Consider the following 17647-nt stretch of genomic DNA (forward strand, 5'->3'; position numbering starts at 1 on the left):
CTTGGCTCGCTGCAAGCTCCGCCTCACAGGTTCACGCCATTCTCCTGCCTCCGCCTCCTGAGTAGCTGGGACTACAGGCTCCCACTACCACGCCCAGCTAATTTTTTGTATTTTTAGTAGAGACGGGGTTTCACCGTGTTAGCCAGGATGGTCTCGATCTCCTGACCTCCGTGATCCACCCGCCTTGGTTTCCCAAAGTGCTGGTATTACAGGTGAGAGCCACCATGCCCGGCCTGTTTTTTTTTTTTTTTTTTTTTTTTTTTTTTTTTTTTTTTGAGACGGAGTCTCGCTCTGTCACCCGGGCTGGTGCAGTGGCCGGATCTCAGCTCACTGCAAGCTCCGCCTCCCGGGTTTACGCCATTCTCCTGCCTCAGCCTCCCGAGTAGCTGGGACTACAGGCACCCGCCACCTCGCCCGGCTAGTTTTTTGCGTATTTTTTTAGTAGAGACGGGGTTTCACCATGTTAGCCAGGATGGTCTCGATCTCCTGACCTCGTGATCCGCCCGTCTCGGCCTCCCAAAGTGCTGGGATTACAGGCTTGAGCCACCGCGCCCGGCCTGTTTTTTTGAGACAGCGTCTTGCTTTTGTCGGCCCAGGTTGGAGTGCAGTGGTGTGATCTCGACTCACTGCAACCTCCACCTCCTGGGTTCCAGCAGTTCTGCCTGAGCCTCCCAAGTAGCTGAGATTACAGGTGTCCACCACCACGCCTGGCTAATTTTTGTATTTTTTAGTAGAGATGGGGTTTCACCATGTTGGCCAGGCTGGTCTCGAACTCCTGACCTCAGGTGATCCATCCACCTTGGCCTCCCAAAGTGTTGGGATTACAGGCATAAGCCACTGCGCCCAGGCTGTATGATTTTTTTAATTAGGAAAGCAATACATGATTTTGTAAAAATGTTTCAGAGTACAGGAATTTAGAAAATGAAAGTCTTGGCCAGGCGCGGTGTCTCATGCCCGTAATCCCAGCACTTTGGGAGGGTGAGGCAGGTGGATCACCTGAGATCAGGAGTTCGAGACTGGCCTGGCCAACATGGCGAAACCCCATCTCTACTAAAAATATAAAAATTAGCTAGACATGGTGGTGCATGCCTATAATCCCAGCTACTCGGGAGGCTGAGGCAGGAGAATTGCTTGAACCCGAGAGGCAGAAGTGGCAGTGAGCCAAGATTGTGCCACTGCACTCCAGCCTGGGCAACAGAGCAATACTTTATCTCAAAAAAAAAAGGAAAAGAAAAAGAAAATGAAAGTCTTCTAGCATCTTGCTCATTGGTCATTGAGTCAATAAATATTTGCTGAGCACCTATGTGCTAGATGCTCTTCTAGGTCTAGATAAAGCAGTAAACATTGTAGACATAGAGCTTATATTGTAGTGGAGAGAGACAGAAGTAAACGAGAAATAGGTAAAATATTTGGGGCCGGGCGCAGTGGCTCACGCCTGTAATCCCAGCACTTTGGGAGGCCGAGGAGGGCAGATCATGAGGTCAGGAGATCGAGACCATCCTGGCTAACACGGTGAAACCCCGTCTCTACTAAAAATACAAAAAATTAGCTGGGCGTGGTAGTGGGAGCCTGTAGTCCCAGCTACTCAGGAGGCGGAGGCAGGAGAATTGCTTGAACCCGAGAGGCAGAAGTGGCAGTGAGCCAAGATTGTGCCACTGCACTCCAGCCTGGGCAACAGAGCAATACTTTATCTCAAAAAAAAAAAGAAAAGAAAAAGAAAATGAAAGTCTTCTAGCATCTTGCTCATTGGTCATTGAGTCAATAAATATTTGCTGAGCACCTATGTGCTAGATGCTCTTCTAGGTCTAGATAAAGCAGTAAACATTGTAGACATAGAGCTTATATTGTAGTGGAGAGAGACAGAAGTAAACGAGAAATAGGTAAAATATTTGGGGCCGGGCGCAGTGGCTCACGCCTGTAATCCCAGCACTTTGGGAGGCCGAGGAGGGCAGATCATGAGGTCAGGAGATCGAGACCATCCTGGCTAACATGATGAAACCCCGTCTCTTTTTTTTTTTTTTTTTTTTTTTTTGAGACGGAGTCTGGCTCTGTCTGGCTCTGTCGCCCAGGCTGGAGTACGGTGGCCGGATCTCAGCTCACTGCAAGCTCCGCCTCCCAGGTTCAGGCCATTCTCCTGCCTCCGCCTCCCAAGTAGCTGGGACTACAGGCGCCCGCCTCGTCGCCCGGCTAGTTTTTTGTATTCTTTAGTAGAGACGGGGTTTCACCGTATTAGCCAGGATGGTCTCGATCTCCTGACCTTGTGATCCGCCCGTCTCGGCCTCCCAAAGTGCTGGGATTACAGGCTTGAGCCACCGCGCCCGGCCCCCCGTCTCTATTAATAATACAAAACAGTAGCCTGGCGTGGTGGCAGGCGCCTGTAGTCCCAGCTACTTGGGAGGCTGAGGAAGGAGAATGGCGTGAACCCTGGAGGTGGAGCTTGCAGTGAGCCGACATCAGGCCACTGCACTTCAACCTTGGTGACAGAGCAAGACTCCATCTCAAAAAAAAAAAATTTGGAACGTTGTTGTTATCTGGGTGAAAGATGGTGGTTGCTTAGAGTAGGGTGGTCGCAATGGAGATGGTGAGAAACGACTAATATGCAGATATCAAAGATTTATTTCTTGCATTTTTGGAAATTTTTCCCCTTGATTAGTTCACCTCTCCATTGCCTAAATTAATCCTCTATATGTCCGATTCTTACTTTCATTTTCCTTTTGTCTTTTTGTTTTGTTTTCTAGAAGATTTCTATATTTTATCCTCCACCTGTTAATTGAAAAAATACGTATGTATTTATTATGTCTAATTTTCATGAGTTTTTTTGTATTCTCCACTTGTTCCTTTTTCAGAGCATCTTATTCTTTTTTTTTTTTTTTTTTTTTTTGAGAAGGAGTCTCGCTCTGTCACCCAGGCTGGAGTGCAGTGGCCAGATCTCAGCTCACTGCAAACTCCGCCTCCTGGGTTTACGCCATTCTCCTGCCTCAGCCTCCCGAGTAGCTGGGACTACAGGCGCCCGCCACCTCGCCCGGCTAGTTTTTTGTATTTTTTTAGTAGAGACGGGGTTTCACCGTGTTAGCCAGGATGGTCTCGATCTCCTGACCTCGTGATCCGCCCGCCTCGGCCTCCCAAAGTGCTGGGATTACAGGCTTGAGCCACCGCGCCCGGCCTCTTATTCTTGTTTCTTATACTCAGAGCTCTTTTTCAGATTCACTTGTGTTCCTTGATATACATGTTCTTCTGGATTCATTGTTTTTTATTTGTTCATCTTGATCCCTTTTAGGATATAGAGATTCCTCAATTATCTAACGATCCTTATTGCTAGTAATCAGATCAGAGATTCAAGGGGAATAATCAGAAACAAGGTTATTAAGTTTTAGGATTTCCTAAGTGCCAGCATATTGTTTTGGAATACTAGCTGCCATACTAACAGATTAGCTATTTCTGGACAGTTTATTCATTTTCTTTTGAAGAAGAACGTCACATTTTTTTTTTTTTTGGCTAGCAGTATTCATTACCTTGTGGCTTAAAACAATAACTGGCATTCATTACTGTCTTTCGTGTTTCTGGGGGATGTCTGGGCTCAGGTGGTTTTCATTTGGGATTTATTATGGTTTCAGTGGCTGAAGCTAGAGTCATCTCAAAGACTTCATCATTTACGAGTCTGGTAGTTGAGGTTAGCTGTTGGCTGCAACTCCTGCCTTCTCCATCAGGCCTGGGCTCCCTCATAGCATGGTGGTTAGGTTCCAAGAGCAGGCATCCTAAGAGATACTGGCAAAGCTGCAAAGCTGCAAAGCCTTTTTAACCGAGTCTCAGAAGTCATGTAACCTAATTTTTTTTTTTTTTTTTTTTTTTTTTTTTTTTTGAGATGGTGTCTTGCTCTGTCGCCAGGCTGGAGCGCAGTGGCGCAATCTCGGCTCACTGCAACCTCTGCCTGCTGGGTTCAAGCGATTCTCCTGCCTCAGCCTCCTGAGTAGCTGGGACTATAGGCATGCGCCATCATGCCCAGCTAATTTTTGTATTTTTAGTAGAGACGAGGTTTCACCGTGTTGGCCAGGATGATCTTGATCTCTTGACCTCATGATCCTCCTACCTCGGCCTCCCAAAGTGCTGGTATTACAGGTGTGAGCCACTGTGCCTGGCCTATTTTTTTTTTTCCACATTCTATTAGTCAGGGTAACCTGCTCAGGTTGAAGTAGAGGGGATGTGAGGATTGTCAGACAATTTGCAGATCTGTTTTAAAATCACTATAGCACAGGCCAGGCGTGGTGGCTCACACCTGTAATCCCAGCACTTTGGGAGGCCAAGGCAGGCAGATCACTTGAGGTCAGGAGTTTGAGACCAGCCTGGCCAACACGGTAAAACCCTGTCTGTACTAAAAATACAAAAATTAGCCAGGCATAGTGGTGCATGCCTGTAACTACTCGGAAGGCTGAGGCTGGAGAACCGCTTGAACCTGGGAGGCAGAGATTGCAGTGAGCCGAAATCATACCACTGTACTCCAGCCTGGGTGACACAGTTGAGACTCTGTCTCCAACAAATAAAAAATAAAAATAAAATAGCTGGGCACGGTGGCTTGCATGTGTAATCCCAGCACTTTGTGAGGCCGAGGTGGGTAGATCACGAGGTCAGGAGTTCAAGACCAGCCTGGCCAACAGAGTGAAACCCCGTCTCTACTAAAAATACAAAAATTAGCCAGGCATGGTGGCAGACACCTGTAGTCCCAGCTACTCGGGAGGCTAAGGGAGGAGAATTGGTGGAACCCAGGAGGTGGAGGTTGTAGTGAGCTGAGATTGTACCACTACACTCCAGCCTGGGCGACAGAGTAAGACTCCAAAAAAAAAAAAAGAGAAAAAAAAGCCGGGCACCCGTGGCTCACGCCTGTAATCCAAGCACTTTAGGAGGCTGAGGCAGGAGGATCATGAGATCAAGAGATCGAGACTATTCTGGCCAACATTGTGAAACCCCATCTCTACTAAAAATACAAAAGTTAAGGCCGGGCACGGTGGCTCAAGCCTGTAATCCCAGCACTTTGGGAGGCCGAGACGGGCGGATCACAAGGTCAGGAGATCGAGACCATCCTGGCTAACACGGTGAAACCCCGTCTCTACTAAAAGATACAAAAAACTAGCCGGGCGAGGTGGCGGGCGCCTGTAGTCCTAGCTACTCTGGAGGCTGAGGCAGGAGAATGGCGTAAACCCGGGAGGCGGAACTTGCAGTGAGCTGAGATCCGGCCACTGCACTCCAGCCTGGGCGACAGAGCGAGACTCCGTCTCAAAAAAAAAAAAGGCCGGGCGCGGTGGCTCAAGCCTGTAATCCCAGCACTTTGGGAGGCCGAGACGGGCGGATCACGAGGTCAGGAGATCGAGACCATCCTGGCTAACACGGTGAAACCCCGTCTCTACTAAAAATACAAAAAATACAAAAAAAAAACAAAAAAAAAAAACAAAAACAAACAAACAAAAAAAAACAAAAGTTAGCTGGGCGTGGTGGCACATGTCTGTAGTCTCAGCTACTTGGGAGGCTGAGGCAGGAGAATCGCTTGAACCCGGGAGGCAGAGGTTGCAGTGAGCCGAGATCGTGCCAGTGCACTCCAGCCTGGGTGACAGTGCGAGACTCTGTCTCCAAAACAAAATAAAACAAACAAAAACATATATATATATATATATATAAAATAAAATCATAACAGCACAAATGCCTGGCTTTTGGCTGTTTTGATCTAATGACTAGCGGAAGAGAGCAAGAGTTGACTGTTTTGTCTACAAACATTCAACCAGTAGCTCCGTTTTCAGCCCCATGAGGCCCACCTGTATGAGTCATGGCATTTCCGAGTCTTGAGACACTGAAGTTCGGCTGGTAGATTGGCTTTCTGCTCCCGGGAGGCATCCCCTGCTTATGTATGTATGTATGTGTGTTGGTGTGTGTGTGTGTATCCTTGGGTTTTCTTAGCTCTGCTCTATCATTTATTGCTTCTCCACTATTTTTTTTTTTTTAAAGACAGGATCTCACTCCATTGCCCAGGCTGGAATACAGTGGTACAATCACTGCTCCCTGCAGCCTTGACTTCCTGGGCTCAGGCATTCCTCCCACCTCAGCTCTCCCTACTTTCTAAATAACTGGGACTGCAGGTGTGCACCACCACACCCAGATAATTTTAAAATTTTTAGTAGAGACGGGGTCTCTCTGTTGCCCAGGCTGGTCTCGAACTCCTGGGCTCAATGATCCTCCCGCTTTGGCCTCTTCAAGTGCTGGGATTACAGATCTCAGCCAGTACACCTGGCCACTTCTCCGCTAACTGTTTTCCAGAAGTATGTAGAAGGTTTTTCCCTACTGGTGACCTCTCTCATGCTCTATGTGGTATTATGTCTTTTTTTCTTTCCAATTCTCACTTTAACAGAGTCCCAGAGGAGAGGATATATATGCTTGTTTTTAATTTGCCTTCTTTCACTGGAAGCTTTAAAATAAGTTTTAAGACTGGGTACAGTGGTTCATGCCTATAATCCCAGCAGTTTGGGAGGCCAAGATGGGAGGATAGCTTGAGGTCGGGAGCTCTAGACCATCCTGGGCAATATAGTGAGACCCTGACTCTATAAAATATTTAAAATTAGTCCTGTGTGGTAGTAGGCACCTTTAGTCCCAGCTACTCAGGTGGCTGAGTTGGGATGATCCCTTGAGCTCAGGAGTTCCAGGCTGCTGTGAGCTATAATTGTGCCACTGCACTCCAGCCTGCATGACAGGGTGAGACCCTGTCTCAAAAATAAACAAACAAAATATAATTATGTTTTAAAATAAAATAACATAATGTCTTAACAATAGATTTTGACATATCTCCATGCCAGCTGGCATCTTGTCATCTTTAAGGGCTGCGTAGTATTCTGCAGTATGACTGTACTATAATATGTGTCATCATTCCCCAGTTAAGTGGTTTTAAATTTATTGCTGTTATCAACAGGGTTCCAGTGAGCATTCTTGTACATATATCTTGGCACACACATACAGGCATTTCCTCAGGATAAATTCCTGAAATAGAACAAGTGTCAAAGGATATAGACACTTCAAATTTTGATAGTTGAAGGAGCTCCAGAGAGCAGGTGTTAAACCTTTTCGGCCGGGCGCGGTGTCTCACGCCTGTAATCCCAGCACTTAGGGAGGCCGAGGCAGGCGGATCACAAGGTCAGGAGATCGAGACCATCCTGGCCAACATGGTGAAACCCTGTCTCTACTAAAAATACAAAAATTAGCTGGGCGTGGTGGCAGGTGCCTGTAGTCCTAGCTACTCGGGGAGCTGAGACAGGAGAATCGCTTGAACCCGTGAGTCGGAGGTTGCAGTGAGCCGAGATCATGCCACTGTACTCCAGCCTGGTGATAGAGAGAGACTCCATCTCAAAAAAAAAAAACCTTTTCAGGAGGGCCTGAGGCAATGGCAGGAGGAGCAGGACAGGAAGGTGCGAGCCCTCTCGGAGATGGCATCTGAACAACTGAAGCGGTTTGATGAATGGAAGGAACTGAAGCAGCATAAGGAATACCAGGACTTGCGGGAAGTAATGGAGAAGAGGTGAGTCTCCCTGAATTATGACTGGGAATGTTGATGTGTTCAACTGGAACTCTTTCCCAAGAGGAATTCCAAGGGGAAAGAATTGAACAACTTCTGAGTCCGTAAATATCAAGGTAAAATAGGCAGAGATGTTTATAACCCGGAAAGAAGACCAAACTTGGAAAGACAACCAAAGTAACACAGAGGGAGGCTTTTAGGAGAGGTAAAACAATTTTACAGGCATGGTGGAACACAACTGTAGTCTCAGTTACTAGGGAGGCTGAGGCAGGAGGATTGCTTGAGTCCAGGAGTTTGAGGCTGTGGTGAGCTATGCTCTCCAGCCTGGGCAACATAACGAGACCACATCTCTAAGAAAAAGGGAAGGGAGGGCAGGGAGAGGGAGAGAAAAGGAAGAGAGAGAGAGAGAGAGAGAGAAAAGAGAAAGAGAATGAAGAAAGAAAAGAAAGAAAAACAATTTTAGGAAATATCCCTGACTATTCCTCCCTGCCATTTTTCATGCAGCTCCAGAGAAGCCTTGGGACACCAAGAGAAGCTAAAAGCTGAGCACCGTCACAGAGCAAAGGTCAGAGCCTGGCAGAATTGGTGTGGGTGTTTTGGTGTCTGTCTGTAACCTGCCTGGAGAGCCAGGTTTTGGCAGATGGCAACCATGGAGGATCTGGCCGTATTATGCCTGTGTGTGACTAACCTTGGGATGTCCTCTTCTTGCTCTGAGCCCATCTGTGAAAATATGTAGCCCACATAGAATTTGAGGATTGTGGAAAGAAGCAGCCCAGGAGCCCCTCAGAGAGAAGTCACTCAGCCCTTTTCTACAGATTCTCAACCTGAAGCTGCGGGAGGCGGAGCAGCAGCGTGTGAAGCAAGCGGAACTGGAGCGGCTTCGGAAGGAAGAAGGCCAGGTCCGCCTGCGGGCCCTCTATGCTCTGCAGGAGGAGATGCTGCAGCTCAGCCAGCAGCTGGATGCTTCTGAGCAGCACAAAGGCCTGCTTAAGGTCGACCTGGCTGCCTTCCAGACCCGAGGCAACCAGCTGTGCAGCCTCATCTCAGGGATCATCCGGGCCTCTTCAGAGGTGAGGGTGGCTTCAGAGTGACTCTTTGCTATCTTTGAAATGGAAGACTTTAAAAGCAAAATTACTTTCTGACTTAAAAAATAATATCTGCGGCTGGGAGTGGTGGCTCACGCCTGTAATCCCAGCACTTCGGGAAGCCGAGGCTGGCAGATCACGAGGTCAGGAGATCGAGACTGTCCTGGATAACACAGTGTGAAACCCCGTCTCTACTAAAAAATACAAAAAATTAGTTGGGCATGGTGGCGGATGCCTGTAGTCCCAGCCACTCGGGAGGCTGAGGCAGGAGAATGGCGTGAACCCAGGAGGCGGAGTTTGCAGTGAGCCAAGATGGTGCCACTACACTCCAGCAACAGAGCGAGACTCCGTCTCAAAAAAAAAAAAAAAAAAAAAAAGAATATCTGCTATCTGCTTATTTAAGGGGGAAATACCAAACATTACTTGTTATCTCCATATCTCTTTACCTAGAAGTAACCACTGTTAACATTTTATTTTGTTTCTTTTATTTATTTCTTTATTTTTATACCTGCTTATTCTGGAATCTCTTTTTTTTTTTTTTTGCAGCAGGGTCCCCCTTTGTCACCCAGGCTGGAGTGCAGTGACACAGTCTTAGCTCATGCAACCTCTGCCTCCTGGGCTCAAGTGATCCTTCCACCTCAGCCTCCTGAGTAGCTGGGACTATAGGCGCATACCACCATGTCCTGCTAATTTTTGTATTTTTTTTGTAGAGACAGGGTTTTGTCATGTTGTCCAGGCTGGTCTCAAACTCCTGGGCTCAAGTGATCCCCCTACCTCGGCCTCCCAAACTGCTGAGATTACAGGTGTGAGCCACCGTGCCATATTTTTTTTGTTTTGTTTTGTTTTTAAGTTAGAAACAGGGATCTCACTATGTTTCCCAGGCTGGTCTTGAACTCCTGGGCTCAAGTGATCCTCCCACCTTAGCCTCCCAAAATTTTGGGATTACAGGTGTGAGCCACTATACCTGCCCTGTTTCTTTGCTTTGCTTTTTTTTTTTTTTTTTTTTTTTGGAGACAGGGTCTCACATTCTTGCCCAGGCTGGAGTGCAGTGGTGTGATCATGGCTCACTTCAACCTCTGCCTCCCAGGTTCAAGCGAGTCTCGGATCACTTGAGGCTAGGAGTTCGAGACCAGTAGGTTTCAGCCAACATGGTGAAACCCCATCTCTACTAAAAATACAAAAAGTAGCTGGGTGTCGTGATGCACACCTGTAATCCCAGCTACTTGGGAAGCTGAGGCATGAGCATCACTTGAACCTGGGAGGCAAAAGTTGCAATGACCGAGATCCTGCCACTACACTCCAACCTGGGCAACAGAAATTCTTTCTCAAAAAATAATTATAATAAAACAGTATTATTTTTGTCTAACATATTGTCACAAACTTAAAAAAAAATTATGCTGGCCCTTGTTGCTGAGAATACAGAAAAATTTATACTTAGAAACTGTGGATGTGGTAGTAAGTTGGAATTATTAATACCTTTAAGAGAACAGGGAAAGCAGTATCAACTTGTTGAATGTGGATACTCCATTGGTGCAACAATTACAATTGTAGGAAATGTATTGACTTGTGTGAGGTATGATTTACCTAGGGAATGACCACTAAGCACCATCTCCGTCACTCTGACAGAGTGGCTATCCTACAGCAGAGAGCCAAGCTGAGGCTGAGCGAGCTCTGCAGGAAATGCGGGACCTCCTTGTGAACTTGGGGCAGGAGATCACCAGAGCCTGTGAAGACAAGAGGAGGCAGGATGAAGAGGAAGCCCAGGTAAAGCTGCAAGAGGCACAGATGCAGCAGGGACCAGAAGCCCACAAAGAGCCCCCAGCTACCAGCCAGGGCCCAGGAGGGAAACAGAATGAAGGTGGGTTTTGGTATGGATATGGTCCTTTACTTATTGTAAGTTTCAAATCTGAAGAGAAACAAGAGCATGTGTTGAATGTTGTGTTAAACTGTAGGGCAGTTAACCAGAATTTTATGTACTATATTTCATTCAGTTGTGGTTGATCTGGAGTCTGATTTAAGATTCCTTGGCCGGGCGCGGTGGCTCAAGCCTGTAATCCCAGCACTTTGGGAGGCCGAGATAGGCGGATCACGAGGTCAGGAGATCGAGACCATCCTGGCTAACACGGTGAAACCCCGTGTTAGTTTTACTAAAGATGGGATTTCACCATGTTGGCCAGGCTGGTCTCGAACTCCTGACCTCGTGATCCACCCGCCTCGGCCTCCTGAAGTGCTAGGATTACAGGCATGAGCCACCACACCCGGCCTGGGAGTCTAGTTTTTCTTATTTGGTGTTTTTGTTTTTGTTTTTTTTGAGATGGGGTTTTGCTCTTGTTGCCCAGGCTAGAGTGCAATGGCACGATCTCAGCTCACTGCAACCTCCACTTCCCAGGTTCAAGCGATTCTCCCGCCTCAGCCTCCCAAGTAGCTGAGATTACAGGCATGTGCCACCATGCCCTGGCTAATTTTTTTGTATTTTTAGTAGAGACGGGGTTTCTCCATGTTGGTCAGGCTGGTCTTGAACTCCAGACCTCAGGTGATCCGCCAGCATTGGCCTCCCAAAGTGCTGGGATTATAGGCGTGAGCCACTGCGCCTGGTGTTTTTGTTTGTTTGTTTGTTTGTTTGAGATAGGGGTCTCATTCTGTCACCCAGGCTAGAGGAGTGCAGTGGTGTGATTACGGCTCACTGTAGCCTCGCCCTCCCAGGCTCAAGTGATCCTCCCCACTCAGCCTCCCAAGTAGCTGGGACTACAGGCATGTGCCATCCTGCCTGGCTAATTTGTGTATTTTTTGTAGAGATGGGATTTCACCATGTTGTGCAAGCTGGTCTCAAGCTCCTGGGCCTGTCTTGGCCTCCCGGAGTACTGGAATTACAGGTGTAGGTCACCACGCCCAGCCTTAGTTTTTCTACTTAGTAATACGACCATGGCAAATCACTTAACATTTTTGTGCCTGTTTCTTTTTCTATAAACTGGAGATAATAATAGTATCTATTTCATAGTCACTGTGACAGTTAAAGCAGTTAGTGCATACATAAAGTGATTATAACAGTGCCTGCCTCATATTATGTGTTCAGTAAATACTAGCTATTACTAAAACCTTCTTTTATTTCTCAGACCTCCAGGTGAAGGTACAAGACATTACAATGCAGTGGTACCAGCAGCTGCAGGATGCTTCCATGCAGTGTATGTTGACCTTTGAGGGCCTGACCAACAGCAAGGACAGTCAGGTAGGGAAGAGGTATATGGCAGTAATTTTGTGGGCTTGATGGTTCTCAGAGAATGAGCACTTCGTGTCCCAAAGGAATGTAGCTGGCATATCACTTTACCTGGTTCTAAGTGACATCTACTCAGCTTTTCAGAACACTGTCTGCCTTCTCACTGTTCTCTTCTGGCAGGCCAAAAAGATAAAGATGGACCTCCAGAAGGCTGCTACCATCCCAGTGAGCCAAATCTCTACCATTGCAGGTTGGTCAGAGGGGTTAAGAACATGACCTTTCACTTCATTGTATTATTTTTCAGACTCCAAATCTGTTTATATGTAAGATTCCTGTAAAAGTATATTCAAACAAATGTTTACAGTTGGATCAGGTACATATAAATCACACACATCTTGTTTCTCTGGTTTCCTCTTTAACACATAGAAGGTAATCATGGCTGGGTGCGGTGGCTCACGCCTGTAATCCCAGGACTTTCGGAGGCTGGGGCAGGTGGATCACGAGGTCTGGAGTTTGAGGCCAGCTTGACCAACATAGTGAAACCCCGTCTCTACTAAAAATACAAATATTAGCCGGGTATGGTGGCTCTCACCTATAATCCGATTTACTCAGGAGGCTGAGGCAGGAGAATTGCTTGAACCCAGGAGGCAGAGGTCGCAGTGAGCCAAGATCACACCACTGTGCTCCAGCTTGGGTGACAGAGACTCCGTCTCAAAAGGGGAAAAAAAAAAAAAAAAGATAATCATGATGTGGTTTTTTTCTTTTCTTTTTTTTTTTTTTTTGGGAGACAGAGTCTCACTCTGTTGCCCAGGAGTGCAGTAGCGCTATCTCGGCTTACTGCAAGCCCTGCCTTCTGGGTTCATGCCATTCTCCTGCCTCAGCCTCCCGAGTAACTGGGACTATAGGTGCCCATTACCACGCCCAGCTAATTTTTTGTATTTTTAGTAGAGGTTTCACCATGTTATCCAGGTTAATAGGTTTCACCATATTATCCAGGATGGTCTTGATCTCCTGACCTCGTGATCTGCCCGCCTCGGCCTTCCAAAGTGCTGGGATTACAGGCATGAGTCACTGCTCCCAGCCTTTTTGACTCATTTTTAACAAGCTACCTTCTATGGTAAATTATTAGGATGGTTCTTAGCTTTGAAGTTGCAGGTTACTGCTGAAAACTTCAGTAAGGGAAGGAACCTAGGCTGTGACTTGCAGACTTTGCTTCTGTTCTACAACATTAGCTTTTCCGAATTACTCCAAGCTCGCCTTGTTCATCCTCAAGGACTCCTTCTTTTCTCTCCAGACACTGAGGTTTAGAAAGTGAGAACCAGAAAAGGAAAAAACTTTTCTTTAGAACCAGAGGTTCATTTGTATGGAGCTGTAGATGTGGAAGCCTTCAGATTATAGACTGAGCTGCCAGGTGGCTGGGGAGTGTGTGTGCAACTGGAACACTCTTCTGACTCATCATGGGTTCTGTTCCCCGATTCACTTTTCATTGCCTGTAAAGCATAGGAAAATTTCAGTTCCTGCCCTTGATAGGCAGTCTGACAAAACTTACATATGACTTTGCTACCTGAAATTCTTTCTGGAACAGGGCAAGGTATAAATAAATAATGCATTACTTTTTGGAATTTAAAGTGCTGTGTCCTTTGATAGCAACAGCAAAGCAGGAGAGGTTGACTAGACAGCCACTCTACACCTCAACGGCCATTCCCAGTTCCCCTCAGTTGACCGCAGACAGGGTCAGTACCTCCTTCATCAGGAAAACCGAGACATCCAGCGTGAGCTCCTCAGAGCCCCTTCTACCACTGCACAGTGACATTTACCTCTTAGTTTCCCGTGTCACTAGATGAGGTGTCCTTGCTGCTGCATTTACCCTTCCACCTCTGCCCTTGTTCCCTTTCCTTCCTGTCTCCTGTCAGACTTTGCCTCATTGTTTATTACCTTTCCTGTTTTCTGTGATTACATCCTTTTTACAGGCTCCTCTCTCTCAGCCTTTAAGTATGCGTGAGCTCCTCACATCCTAACATGAGTTTCCCTTGATCCTATGTCTTCTAAGTGTTTGCTGATCTTCCTCAGGTTTCTGTTTGGCACTGTTGCTGCTTTCTCTGTGCAACTCTACTCCTTTGACCTCCATGGTGCCATTACTTTCCAGGTTCTTCTCCTGCCTCCCTCCCTCCCCATTACTTTCCTCTCTCTCTCTTCCTCTCTCTCTCTTCCCTTTGTGGGTTTCTCACTCTTCTACCCCACTCTAATTGTAGGTGATTCCTAGGGATCTGCTCTTATCCTGCAGTTCTTTTCATTCTCTCTACTTACAGGGCTTCAAATATTACCTGAATGCTGATGACTCCCAAACCTACCTCTGGTTTATTCCTTTCTTCTGAACTTCAGATTCTCCAGCTTCAGCTACCTGAGGGACATCTCTGCCTATATGTCTCTTAGCTGCCTCAAGTTTAATGTGTTCAAATCCATATCCATCATCTTCCTTAGCCCTCTTTGACTCCTGTTTTCTCTGAGTAATCAGTAGCACCATTATCTACTCAGTAATCTTAGCTGGAAACCTGGGAGTCATCTTTATGACTGCTGCCTCTCTTTCACTCACCACATCGAATTAGTCCATAACTTTGCCTTTTTAAATTTTTCTACACATTTCCTGAGTCTCCCTTTGTCTCCATCGTGACTGTAAGCCCTTTAAGATCTTGTATTCCAGCCAGACACAGAACATGCTCTAGAGTTAGTGCTCAGTAAACGTTTAATGAATAGGAGAGAAAGATCACCTAATTGCTGTCTTTTAAAAAGGTGGGCCGGGCACGGTGGCTCCTGCCTGTAATCCCAGCACTTTGGGAGGCCGAGGTGGGTGGATCACAAGGTCAGGAGTTCGAGATCAGCCTGACCAACATGGAGAAACCCTGTCTCTACTAAAAATACAAAATTAGCTGGGCATGGTGGCACATGCCTGTAATCCCAGCTACTTGGGAGGCTGAGGCAGGAGAATCTCTTGAACCCAGAAGGCGGAGGTTGTGGTGATCTGAGATCATGCCATTGCACTCCAGTCCGGACAAAAAGAGCGAAACTCTGTCTCAAAAAAAAAAAAAAAAAGTGGATGTCAGCTGGGCCTAGTGGCTCACACTTACACACTTATAGTCCCAGCACTTTGGGTGGCTGAGGTGGGTGAATCATCAGAGGTCAGGAGTTCTAGACCAGCCTGGCCAACGTGGTGAAATCCTGTGTCTACTAAAATACAAAAATTAGCCAGATGTCGTGGCAGGCGCCTGTAATCCCAGCTACTCAGGAGGCTGAGGCAGAAGAATCACTTGAACCTGGGAGGCAGAGGTTGCAGTAAGCCAAGATCATGCCATTGCACTCCAGCCTGGTTGACAGAGTGAGACTTCATCTCAAAAAAAAAAAAAAGTGGATGTCGCCGGGTGTGGTGGCTCACGCCTATAATCCCAGCATTTTGGGAGGATGAGGCGGACAGATCACTTGAGGTCAGAAGTTTGAGATCAGGCTGGCCAACATGGTGAAACCCTGTGTCTACTAAAAATACAAAAATTAGCCGGGTGTGGTGGCATGTGCCTATAGCCCCGGCTACTTGGGAGGCTGAGGTGGAAGAATCGCTTGAACCTAGAAGGCAGAGGTTGCAGTGAGGTGACATTGAACCACTGCACTCCAGCCTTGGCGACAGGGTGAGACTTCATCTCTAAAACAAACAAACAAACAAAAAAAAAGGTAGATGTCCATGAGTGGTTAGAATTAGAAGAAATCTTGAGTAAGGACATGATGTTGGTATGGCCTGGGGAGGCCATGTCGGTCTAGGGTTGGAAGATAACTAACTTTCCTCCTACCTAGAGAGGTATGGAGAGGGGCTAGATGGGGCATTTAGCCAGTGGGGTCCACATGGTTGACTTTTTAAAAAATTTTTTTAATAAGAGAACTGAATGAGATTTCTGAAACTTTTGTGACATTTCTTGAAGTGATTAGGAACTTGACAGGGTGTTTCTCAACTGGAGATGCTATATTAATTAAAACATTGACTTCAGGACTTCAGGTAACGTAAAGTAATTCAGATCTGCTTTTTTTTTTTTTTTTTTTGAGATGGAGTCTCGCTCTGTCACGCAGGCTGGAGTGCAATGGCACAATCTCGGCTCACTGTAACCTACGCCTCCTGGGTTCAAGCGATTCTCCTGCCTCAGCCTCCCCAAGTAGCTGGGATTACAGGCGCCCGCCACCACACCTGGCTAATTTTTATATTTTTAGTAGAGACGAGGTATCACCATGTTGGTCAGGCTGGTCTCAAACTCCTGACCACAAGTGATCTGCCTGCCTCGCCCTCCCAAAGTGCTGGCCCAGATCTGCTTAAGCGAAAAAAAAAAAAAAAAGCATTTATTAGAAAGATAATATTTTACAGAACCCAATGGCAGGAATGAGCTGAGGTCTCAGGAGCTAGAAACTTTAGTTCTTTTTTCATCTCTCATCTCCTCTGCCCTCTCTGCATCTCCATTCTTATTTTACATTGCCGTTCTTTGGTCTTCATGACAGGTACACAGCCCCACTGCCTATGAGTGTATGTGACACAGGGCCAGCTCCCTCAAGGAAGTGACTCTTGCTTGACTGACTGGCTCAGCTTGACTGCCTCTAATCTAACTAGCTGGTGTGGGGGTGGAGCACACAGGATCTTTGGTACAAATATAGCTGTTACGAATCCACTTCTGTGTCTCTGAGGATGGAGGAAGGCAAGTCCCAGAGAAGGGGGCATAGCATCAAGAGCTGGGCAGATCCTTTAGAAGGTTTTTCCTAGAGATGTGACTAACTCCTCTAGAGATACCAACCACACCCACGGGGTCTGTAACAAAATATAACACCTCTTTCTATACCGTTTATCCCTTCGTTTTATGTGTACGTAAGGGATACTGTTTATCCCTTCGTTTCTGTAGGGCAGGCACAGCTGGGTTTTTGTACATGCTTTGTAATTACAATGATGAAACAGGCTGGGCATGGTGGCTCACGCCTGTAATCCCAGCACTTTGGGAGGCCAAAGCAGGCGGATCACTTGAGGTCAGCAGTTGGAGACCAGCCTGGCCAACATTGTGAAATCCGTCTCTACAAAAAAAAAAAAAAAAAAAAAAAAAAAAAATTAGCCCAGGAGGCTGAGGCATGAGAGTTGCTTGAACTTGGGAAGTGGAGTTTGCAGTGAGCCAAGATTGTGCCACTGCACTCCAGCCTGGGCGATAGAGCAAGACTGTCTCAAAAAAAAAAAGAAAAAGAGATTGATCTGTGGTTGTATCTTTTAATTTCTCTCTGTCATGCTCAGGCTCAAAACTGAAGGAGATCTTTGACAAGATCCACAGCCTGCTCTCTGGAAAACCTGTTCAATCTGGTGGGCGCTCTGTGTCTGTCACACTTAACCCACAGGGGCTGGACTTTGTTCAATACAAACTGGCAGAGAAATTTGTGGTGAGAAACCTTGTTGCGAGAGGTATGGGAAGAAAAGGCTGGTGTACAAGATTTCAGCCTTTCTCTGGTATTAAAATTGTACCCACCTCTATGTTCTCAGAAACAAGGTGAGGAGGAAGTGGCCTCTCACCATGAAGCAGCATTCCCCATCGCAGTTGTGGCATCTGGGATCTGGGAGCTCCACCCCAGAGTGGGGGACCTCATTCTTGCTCATCTACATAAGAAGTGTCCTTACTCTGTTCCTTTCTATCCCACTTTCAAGGAGGGAATGGCTTTGGAAGACTATCAGAGGTAAAGTTGTTTTTCTCCCTACTCACTATCCCTAGAGTGATTAGTGAAATATAAATAGAATTGGAA

The 17647-nt window shown here is 46.7% G+C and overlaps 1 protein-coding gene across 3 annotated transcripts in view; it reads left to right on the forward strand.

The window, feature by feature from the left end:
• The window catches only part of GLE1 (GLE1 RNA export mediator), a 39726-nt gene that overhangs the window by 12792 nt on the left and 9287 nt on the right, over positions 1-17647 (forward strand). For all 3 annotated transcript variants that reach the window (XR_747715.2, XM_010360880.2, XM_030919120.1), the window contains 8 exons: positions 7401-7549; positions 8051-8111; positions 8362-8616; positions 10258-10489; positions 11745-11857; positions 12026-12095; positions 17148-17290; positions 17391-17581. Coding sequence is in view for 2 of the 3 variants with exons in the window: in XM_010360880.2 (XP_010359182.1) it covers positions 7401-7549; positions 8051-8111; positions 8362-8616; positions 10258-10489; positions 11745-11857; positions 12026-12095; positions 17148-17290; positions 17391-17581 (1214 nt within the window). In the remaining variant the exon portion in view is untranslated. The remainder of the gene's footprint in view (positions 1-7400; positions 7550-8050; positions 8112-8361; positions 8617-10257; positions 10490-11744; positions 11858-12025; positions 12096-17147; positions 17291-17390; positions 17582-17647) is intronic.

This window comes from Rhinopithecus roxellana, chromosome 16, assembly GCF_007565055.1.
Source record: "Rhinopithecus roxellana isolate Shanxi Qingling chromosome 16, ASM756505v1, whole genome shotgun sequence".
NCBI lineage: Eukaryota > Metazoa > Chordata > Mammalia > Primates > Cercopithecidae > Rhinopithecus > Rhinopithecus roxellana.